At 37.0% G+C, this 11,159-nt stretch overlaps 1 protein-coding gene across 1 annotated transcript; it reads right to left on the bottom strand.

The window, feature by feature from the left end:
- Nucleotides 1-222: 222 nt before the first annotated feature.
- LOC133334768 (innexin inx2) lies at nt 223-1,349 on the bottom strand. The gene has a single exon (XM_061543092.1). It carries the CDS (start codon nt 1,347-1,349, stop codon nt 252-254), a length of 1,098 nt encoding a protein of 365 aa, XP_061399076.1. The 3' UTR covers nt 223-251.
- Between the last annotated feature and the right edge of the window lie 9,810 nt (nt 1,350-11,159).

The raw sequence follows: 11,159 nt of genomic DNA, 5'->3' as shown, positions 1-11,159 counted from the left end.
TTTTTTTCTTCGTCTTCCCCTTTTTTAAAAAAATCGTCGTTTTTATCGTTATCTTGACGTCGTTCCCGCCCGTTTTTGTTTTCGTTAAAGTAGTTGGGTTTTGTAAAAATGTCTTTAAATTATTTAAAAAATAATAAAATATTGATATCAAAGAAATTCTTCATACATATTTCATGTTGTGGTTGGTTGTTGGTGGTGTTCGTGTTGATGTTTTATTTTGATGATGATGGCCTCCTCCTCGTTCTCGCTTCTTAGGGTTCCATGCGTTGCTTATGACTTGTATTAACACCCAATTCATGTGAGAGATCAGCTATCACTTCTTTGTAGATTAGGGGATCGATATTTTTACCCAATTGATAGAGTAAGAACCAATCACCGATATTGCATTGTTTGGCCACAGCCTCAACTTCATCGACTTCGGCCAAGCGGGAGCGGGCACGCAACAACAAATGTCTCAATTTGGGACCCATGACAACGGCAATGCGATAGACCAACGAGATGCCGGACAATATGGACAAGATAATGAACCAGAACCACAAGAACACGTAGATTTTCTCGTTGACAATGTTGAGGGGCAGCACACAGAGACCATCGAACTTCTGCACCGAACCGGAAGGACCATATTTGTGGAATGTACATTTGGTGACTTTGGGAAAGACACGAGCCATGGGATCGATACGCTCATCCGGTTCCATTTCGGTGAATTTCAAGACATCACTGCCATAGGTGGAGAATTCACCATCCAAAAAGAAGTCCACGAAGTAGATTTGTCCGATGACGTTGATGAAGTTCAGCGCTTCGCACAGGAAGAAACGGAATGCATAGAAATTGTGGCGGTTCAAATTGTCCACGAAATACTGGACCAATATACGTTTGCGATCTTTTTTACACTCGTCATTGACAATGGGGCTGTTCAGGTCCATGACCAACATCTTGAGACGGCCACCTTCCCATGATTTCCAGAGGTAACGTGGCACATAGAACAATATGGCCTGGAAGAATAGCACAAAGCACACCCACTGATAGTATTTGTGGTATTTCACCTCATCCTCGCCCTCAACATGGGAACCCACACCCGGCTGGACGACATCACGGCCGGTGACACCGGTCAAACGTTCTGGCACAGTAAAGGTGGAATAAATCCAGCAATAGGTATCCATAACACCCAAGGGGATTTCATCTACAATACAATCGATGGGATCACCAATGTACTGCCTGGAGGTCACCAGCAGGGAAAAGGCAATCAATATGATTACCGTCGCCTTGTAATGCATACGGAAGACATTGTTATCGATGCAGACCTGATCGATTTTCAGCAGCCCCTTGACGGAGCCAAAAACATCAAACATGGTGCCGGTTGTTGTGTATCAAAAATTCAAAATGACAACAAAGATCACAGAATAGTTTCTCCTCTTTTGCACAAAAAAATGATCTTCTTTCAGTCTCTTCTTCTTCACTTCCGCCAAAAAAACTTAGTTCGAATTTTCGTTTTTCAAATTATTACGCGAGACGAAACGAAAACGAAACAAACAAACATAAAATAAAATAAACCGAAACCGGGGCTGTTCACTTAAACTTCATAATAATGCTGGAGGATTGGCAAGCAGCAGCACATTAAAAAATTTCGTATATTTTTCCCGAAAATTATTTTAGAACTTCACAAAATTATTCTCTAAAACGAGATAATCATTTGTTGTGGCTGGAGATAATATTCACTTATTCTTTTTGTTGTTGTTTTTCTTATTTTTTGTTTATTAGACGACGTTAGACGGACGCTATGACACCGTCACTTAAACGCTCTGTTCGAATAGAAGATTTCAACTGGTTGACTGGATCTCCAAAGAGTGGTTATTCGGCTGTTTTACTTATCACACAAATTGAGTGGATTTTTTTCGTAGTCTGTTGTATGTGTGGTGTATGCTCTCAACTCTCTTGTACTCAGCGAAGCTAACAAAATGAAACTGTGTGGGTAATCGGCAGAGAACAGAGGTTTTATATTTTTTGTATGTGGTGTTGGTGGTGGGTAAATGTGGCTACCTAACTCAGAGCTCTTCATCAACATACAACAGGTAAAATGCACTCCTTTGGTTCGAACGCACACACACATACCCAGCATTCATTTGCATATGTGTTTGTGTAGCTTTGTATTTTCCTGCCTGGCTGACTGGCACACTCATCCTAATCTCATCTTAATGTCTACTTATATTGCATTGCAATGTATCTGTGTGTTTTTGAGCCGCGGGTTTTTTCTCACATTCTCCGTTTAAGTCCCACACTTCAGGTACCCAATGATGATGCCCCGCGATGTTTATGTTTTCACCATGGCTTGGGTTATTTTTCTTTCTTGGTGTACATACACACGGAAAAAAATTTCCTCCACAACTCATCTTTCCAATATGCATTGGTGTTAGTATTGGTGTGTGGGATGGATCATGTTTATGGGTTGCATTTCCAGTGATGCCCAAACCGTAGTTCTCTCTTCAGCTAGGTACCTGTCCCATAAAAGGTACTAACTTCTAAATCCTGTTATGCTTAATAGTGTGACAGGATTTACACTAACACATTAATTATAAGATACGAGGTTAGACTTTTCTATATGGCCAGCACTAATGAATTCCGAAGAATTGGAAATAGTACTTCAATTGTTTGAAGGTCAAAGGCTCTTTAGTGTAAAATTGTGTATTTATATTATTTGTTTCGATTTTCAATATTTAAAATGTTAACTTTTGTAAAATTTGCTCTATTTTGGGCTCTATATTTTTGATAAGAATTGATTTTTAAAGCATTTGGACTATTAACAATCAGATCTCACCTGCTGTCAAGGACAAGGGTTCTAATTTGAAACACACTATTGTGACATTTTGAAGACAATTTCGGAATGATGAGTCTTAAAATCGTAATTGTAGGAATCAGTAGTGCGGACCAATTGGCCCCATCTACGCATTTATTTCTAAGCATGGCATAAATATTAGTTTTGAATCAAATTTCGCTTCAAACGAGTTTGGGGAACACCATATCGAAAGCTATAATGAAATTACTAAGTTTGTTTTGGATAGATCACCTTTAAACATGTATTTTAAAATATATACATTTATACAAATTATATTTTGAGTTCCTACATCTAGATCATTTCCTATGTGGAACTAATATAAAACATACCAGTAAGGGAAGTTCAAAAGTCGGACGGGGCCGTCTATATGATACCCTTCACTACTTTGGGTACATACAAAAGATGCATTGAAATAGAATTGGACGAAATTAACCTGGAACGACTTTAATCCAATAAGACATACGATATACATAAAATATGACAAAAATAAATGTGGTAGCTACATCTACATCTGAATCGATTTCAACAACAAAATATCGTGCAAATAGAACAGGACTATGATGCACCATTTACATAAATAATATGTGAGATATATTAAACTCTGACCCTATTTCAAGAAAATTTCACGGATGTAATCTTGTAGCAACTTCAATACGCTGTGCAAAATTTTGTCTCAATCGGACAGACATGGGCAGCATTAGCTCCATTTACATAAAATCGGAGAAACTATATATGGGAGCTATTTCTATATGTGAACCGATTCCAACAAAACTTTGCATACATCGTTTAAGACCTAATTCAGTACTCTGTGCAAAATATTGTCTCCATCGGACCAATATTGGGAGTTTGGTGCACCATTTACATAAAATCGGACGAAACTATACATGGGAGCTATATCTAAATTTAAACCGATTTTCTCCAATTTCAATAGGGTTCGTCCTTGGGCCAAATAAGTGACCTGTGCCAAATTTAATCCAAATCGGATCATAAACGCGTCCTGTACTTTGCTTACAAAAACGGGCATACATAAATCGACACAGAAAGTCATTATATGCATATTCTCAAAAGGAACAATGGGTCTATCTCGATTCCTTTTGCCTGTTACAAACATATGCACAAAGACACAATGATAATCTTAAAAAACAGTATTCTTTAATATATATATATATAGTACCATATAATACTTTTCGTAAACATGAGTACACGATTTCAAAACCACCTCCTTATATCGACTCTACTTCTCAACCTTAATTCGCATTCCAAATTTCATGATTCGATCTCTAAAGGTTCTCCCAAATCCAAATTTTACCTAACATTTAAATTTCAGGATTCCAATTGGTTCCCCTATAATTTAAATTGTACCAAATTTAGTACACAGTAGTACGAAGTTCCAAAACTTCCTACTTAATCCAAACCTACACCGCCACAATGATCCTAAATCCAAGTTTCAGGACTACAACTCTATCGGTTCACCCACAATTCAAATTGTACCAAATTTAGTACACAGTAGTACGAATTTCCAAAACTTCCGACTTAATCCAAACCTACACCGCCACAGTGATCTTAAATCCAAGTTTCAGAATTCCAATTTTATCGGTTCACGCACAATTTAAATTGTACCAAATTCAGTACACAGTAGTACGAATTTTCAAAACTTCCTACTTAATCCAAACCTACACCGCCTCAGTGATCCAAAACTTCCTAATCCTACTCTCCGGTGGTAATGTGAATTTTAAATTTCAGGATTCCAGTTCTATTTGTACCTCCAATTAAAAATTGTACCAAATATAGTACCATATAGTACTTTTCGTATACATGAGTACACGATTTCAAAACCTCATCCTTATATCGATCGCACTTCTCAACCTTAATTCGCATTACAAATTTCAAGATTTTTGGTCTATCCATTCACACTCTAAGAAATTGTACCAAATTTAGTACATTTTAGTACTTTTCGCATACTTTTAGTCCGAAAGTCCAAAAAACCCTTTGCTATATATATTCTACACTCCATCAGTGACCCTCATTTAATATTTAAGAGTTCTAGCTCTACCGGTTCTCCAAATACAAATCGTATCACATTTAGTACTTTTCGTACGTTCTAGTACGAATTTCCAAACCCCCAGCCTTATCTGTCACCTTTGGACCAAGAGTGACCCTCAGCCAAAATTTCAAGATTCTAGTTTCAGCCGTTTCGTCTGGGCGTTGATGAATCGTTAAATCAGTCAGACAGTCAATCACTTTACTCTTTTATTAGTATAGATTGCAAAATATAATTCAGAACGATTAATTCCTAATGGAGTAAACCTGAGCATCAGTCGGCAAGACAGACAGATGGATTAACGGGCAGTTATAAATCATCTTGAAATGGTATGAAATGGATTTATTGCAAAATAACTTGGATTCTAAATCGATATTTCGCAGGGCACATATTCTTATCGTATCAATGTGAATGGGGATTACATTAGCCTACAGACTGAGACAAGCAGATTTTTCCCGATTTTCGCATAATAATTGTGGCTCGTACAACAAAATAATATTAAATTCCTAGAATTAAATTTCATGCAAAATTTAGTGAAGTTCGGTTTTTAATTGTGCATATTTTGAGTTTGGATATATGTTATAATGGACAGATCGGTTATGATTACTTTTTCGAGATGTGACGTAATGTTTCTGGGGTCTAGTTTAATAATTATGACGTTTGAGCCTATGTGGGTGTATGTATAAAATATGGGCTTGAAATTTATATTATGTTTTTTTCAGGTTATAATACGTTCGAAGATTGCATATGAATCATTTTTTAATATTTTTGGTCTTGGATCGATAATATGATTTATGAAAATAACATATCCTCTAGGTCCATTAGTCATTATCGTTCATTTCCAACGTATATATCTACATATATTTGAAATATTATTTTTTATAAATCCCATATTTTTATACCCTACAGAACTATGTTGTCAGAGTATTATTGCTTTGTGCAGCCCCAAAAGTTTGTAACGCCGCGAAATATTGGTCCTAGACCCACCTTTAAGTATACCGATCGTCATATCTCGACTAGCTGAGTCGATCTAGACATGTGTGTCCGTCCGTCCGTCTTATTATAATTTATAAACACGATACAGGCCACAGTTATGGACCAATCTTCACGAAATTTTGCATGTAGGATGGGTTCTGGCCACTGAAGACGACCCCTATTGTTTTTGGTAAAGATCGGTTAATATTTAGGGGATGAAATGGACCAAATACTAAATTTTTGTCGGTTTTTTTTGGTCGCTCCAGAGACCGCAGTTATGATCAGAACATCGTAAAATTTTACATAGAGAAGGGGATCGGACCTATGAATAATGCTTATGTTTAGATAAAGATCGGTCAATATTAAGAGGGTCAAATGGACCCTGACTTTTGTCTGAAAAATTACAAAATTTTTATTCTGGGGGGTATATACTTGCTCCTGAAGGACATATACCCGAGAAGTTGATAGTATATCCAAGAGGAGTTGTTGACCTTCAAATTGATACCAATTATATGGCTGTATGTACTCTGATGTGGGAGTTATACGTAATTAGGTAAAGGTGACTATGTGCATAGTATTACTATTACTCCATTAGAGGACGGAAATGTCGCTTTGAAATTGTACATGAATTTCCGATTATGGTCAAGGACGACGCCTACAGTTTTCGGTGAAGTTGACATTTCATTCAGGGGGTGAAATGAACCGAAAACTTTAATTTTGTCAGATTTTCTAGTCACTCTAGAGGCAATTTTTATATGCAGAACATAACATATTTTACAAGGTGAAGGGGATCTGACCAAATACTTAGAGCGGCCGTTTATATGATGATCGGTCAATTTTCCGAGGGTCAAATCAACCAAAACCTAAAGTGACAATTTTTTTATTTTATGGCGTAAAAATTCACTTCAAGAAAAAAACATTTTGGAAAATATGCAAGACTTAGAAAGTGGAGTTGTTGATCTATAATCGGTAAAAAGGGTGCAAATATTGCCCAGGCTCAGAATATAGAATCGCCGAAAGTTTGCTTTTCGTGGTAGTTGTGTAGGGTGTCATATGGTCGGCCCTGTCCGTCTATACTGCTCCGCTCACTGGTTTAAATTATTAAATCAATAATTTTTCACTTTTTTCCTTACAGGTAAGATTAGATGATTTGAAGAACCCCAAACCTGGTAAGTTCGAATAATCAATTAAATTCCAAATTTGATATGCACACATAGCCACGGTTTCGATCTGAAACCACTTAGGTCCATTACTATCTACATAAAAGTAATATAAGAGCCGTCGATTGATTTCCAAATCCACCCTCGTATTTTGAGAAATTCTTTAAACTGTATCTCCCACTTTGGGAGCACGAATGTGTAATTGTTATAGTTTTTGTTTATTTTTTGTCCAAAGAGTAGTTTGGATCGCGTGCATCTATGTATGGGGGATGGATGCATGTTTGGATATTGGCATACATATTCTCCAAAACACACACGCCCATGTGCCCATGCTGTGTGTGTGTACATCTTTAATTTGAGACCAGTTTCGTTTAGATGACAAACATACAAAAACTATCTTCTTTAGATACCAACTAAACTGAATTGTTTGTATGTAAGCTCAATTCTCGTTGTTTTTGTTGTTGTTGCTGTCGTTTAGTACAAAAGTACAATGGCTTTTTGAACGATCATTTCTTACATTATTTATTTGTATTGTACATTACAGTGTACACTCTGAATTGGTTTCAAATGTATCGGGAGCTTGTATGTATATGTTGCCATATTGTGAGAAATGTGTAGAGATGGTTCATAGTTACCATATCCTGATGTGGGTGTGGGTCTTAAAGTAAAAATTTTTTTAAACAAATACAGTTGAGTCTCCACTAATGCAATTCGAATTGAGAAGACCTTCAAACGAAGACTCTCCTCAGAAAATTTTTTCAAGGCCTATAGCGTGGATTTTTTAAAGAATATTTTTTCAAAGGCCTATTGTGCATTTTTAAAGAATATTTTTTCAAAGCCTATTACATGCCTGGCTTTTTTAAAGAATATTTTTTCAAGGCCTATTATAAGCGTGAATGGTTAACGTAGGGGATGATAGATACCAAGCAAGGACTATTTGGTTTTAACATGGCGAAGCCTAGGCTTATCTTGGTCCCTCTTTCATCTCAATTGTGGACACTGACCTCGCCGCGGTGTCACCTGGGGTAACTATTTTCATCATCCATTGAAAAATAATATGTGCCGTGAGTTCACCCATAAGATCTATAAAAAGTTGGTTGAGGCGTTGGGTTAGTTGCCCACACTCGGAAAAACCCTCTTACTATGAAAAAGCAACGAAAAAGAAAACCAAACCCCCCAAATGTTGACGACCCCCGCAAACGTATAAAGGACCAGATCTGCACTTGGATTGCACTGGTATGAAATAGTAGCGGTGAAGAGGATACCCCAGAACCAAATATAGAGTGTTTACCACCCAGCCAAGATGAGGTCAGAATAGCAATCAATCGGCTGAAGAATAATGAAGCAGCAGGTGCCAATGGGTTACAAGGCGAACTATTCAAGACTGATAGACAGATGCTAGTAAGTAGCCTGTTGGGCATGCTCCTTACTAGCATCTGTCTATTATTGGTACAATTTGGAGGGAGGAATGCATGCCCAATGATTGGAACCTCAGCACCCTGTGTCCCGTGCACAAAAAGGAGACAAGACGATATGTGCCAACTATAGAGGAATAAGTCTCCTTCCAATCGCATATAAAGTGCCAACCCGCGTACTGTGTGAAGGACTGAAGCCAATGTTCAATGACATTATTGGACCATATCAATGTGGCTTCAGACCTGGAAAATCCACCATTGACCAGATTTTCACTCTACGCCAGATCCTGGAAAAAAACCCACAAAAAACACATCGACACATTCCACCTATTCGTCAACTATAAAGCCGCATTCGACAGCCCTATCCGTTCAGAGGTGTTTAAAGCAATGTCTGCATTCCTGCAAAATTAATTCGGCTATGCGGGATAACTTTAACTGGTACATCAGCAGTTAAAGTCGGTAAGGACCTCTCCTACCCCTTTAATACCGAACGAGGATTCAGAGAACGTGACAGTTTGTCGTGTGACCTTTTTAACATCCTGCTGGAAAATGCCATACGAGAGGAAAAGATGAATAGAAACTCACTCTGTACACCAAACAACACATGTTACTCGCCAACGCCGATGATATCGACATAATGGGTCGAACATTACGAGCGGTAACAGCCACCTTTGAATAAATTGGGAAGGAGTCTGTCAATGTGGGTCTGGCAGTAAACGGCGAGAAGACCAAGCTGATGTTATCAACGCGCAAGACGTCCAGTAGACTCGGACCAACTGTGGAACTTGAGAACTACAGCTTCGAGGTAGTCAAAGATTTTATATTCCTTGCTACCGCCATAAATAAAACTAATGACATCAATTTTGAAATTCGGAGAAGAAGATACACCCGTGCTATTATATCAGGCATGCTTACCCATATACGCTACCGTAACAGAGGGTCGATTGGTAAACATATTTTCTCTTTCTTTCTCTTCACGTTAGACGTTTTTAATGGTGAATTCTCAGTTACGCTCAGTTACACACTTGCTCTCTATTTAATTTTGCCCAACACTGTATTATATGGATCTGAAGCATGAGTACTTACGCAAGCAGATGTGGCAGCACTTGGAGTGTTTGAGAGAAAAATTCTCCGAAAGATCTATGGACAGATCTCCGTTGACGGTAAATATCGCCGTCGAATGAACCATGAGCAGCATCAGCTATTCTCGGACACATGGACATAGACAGGCGTATCAAACTGCAGCGACTATATTGGCTAGGTCATGTTGTGAGAATGGATGAAGATGTCCCAGCTCAAAAGGCATATAAAGGCGAACCAGCTGAAGATCAAGTGGAGGACAATATTGCCGAATATGATCTTTCAAACTGGAAAAACTGCGGAAAAGACCTACGCGCCTGGAAATCTTTTTAAAGCTCGGCTTATGCAACGGAAGTTCTGTCGGGTGGATTTTTTAAAGAATATTTTTCAATGCCTACAGAAGGCGTGTTTTTAATGAATACTTGTTAAGGCCTAAAAGAGGCGTGAATATTTTAAGGACTATTTTTAAGGCCTAAAAGAGGCGTGGCTCTTTTAAGAGTACTTGTTAAGGCCTAAAAGAGGCGTGAATATTTTAAGGAATATTTTTTAAGGCCTAAAAGAGGCGTGGCTCTTTTAAGAATATTTTTCCAAGGTCTATTATAGGCGTGGATTTTGATTTTCAAGGATTATATAATCAAGACCTGTTATAGGCGTGGATTTTTAAAAGAATATTTTTTTCAAGACCTATTTAGGCCTGGATTTTTAGAAGAATATTTTGTAGGGCCTATTGTAGGTTTACATTTGTTAAAGAATATTTTTTCCTGGCCTATTAAAAAATATTTAAAAATATATTTTTTCAAGGCCTATTTAAGGCGTGGATTTTGTAAAGAATATTTTTTCAAGGCCTATTTAAGGCGTGGATTTTGTAAAGAATATTTTTTCAAGGCCTATTTAAGGCGTGGATTTTGTAAAGAATATTTTTTCAAGGCCTATTTAAGGCGTGGATTTTGTAAAGAATATTTTTTCAAGGCCTATTTAAGGCGTGGATTTATGTAAAGAATTTTTTTCAAGGCCTATTAAAGAATTTTTTTCAAGGCCTATTTAAGGCGTGGATTTTGTAAAGAATATTTTTTCAAGGCCTATTTAAGGCGTGGATTTTGTAAAGAATATTTTTTCAAGGCCTATTTAAGGCGTGGATTTTTTAAAGAATATTTTTTCAAGGCCTATTTAAGGCGTGGATTTTTTAAAGAATATTTTTTCAACGCCTATTTAAGGCGTGGATTTTTTAAAGAATATTTTTTCAAGGCCTATTTAAGGCGTGGATTTTTTAAAGAATATTTTTTCAAGGCCTATTTATGGCGTGGATTTTTTAAAGAATATTTTTTCAAGGCCTATTTAAGGCGTGGATTTTTTAAAGAATATTTTTTCAAGGCCTATTTAAGGCGTGGATTTTTTAAAGAATATTTTTTCAAGGCCTATTTAAGGCGTGGATTTTTTAAAGAATATTTTTTCAAGGCCTATTTAAGGCGTGGATTTTTTAAAGAATATTTTTTCAAGGCCTATTTAAGGCGTGGATTTTTTAAAGAATATTTTTTCAAGGCCTATTTAAGGCGTGGATTTTTTAAAGAATATTTTTTCAAGGCCTATTTAAGGCGTGGATTTTTTAAAGAATATTTTTTCAAGGCCTATTTAAGGCGTGGATTTTTAGAGGAATATTT

This window comes from Musca vetustissima, unplaced genomic scaffold (assembly GCF_032173495.1).
Source record: "Musca vetustissima isolate MV318-11 ecotype Yass unplaced genomic scaffold, APGP_CSIRO_Mvet_v1 utg11850, whole genome shotgun sequence".
Taxonomy (NCBI): Eukaryota; Metazoa; Arthropoda; class Insecta; order Diptera; family Muscidae; genus Musca; species Musca vetustissima.
This window is presented reverse-complemented; position numbering and strand designations above follow the sequence as displayed.

Excerpts from the sequence above, each read along its gene's own strand:
- LOC133334768 (XM_061543092.1), bottom strand. The coding sequence starts at position 1,349 with ATGTTTGATGTTTTTGGCTCCGTCAAGGGGCTGCTGAAAATCGATCAG.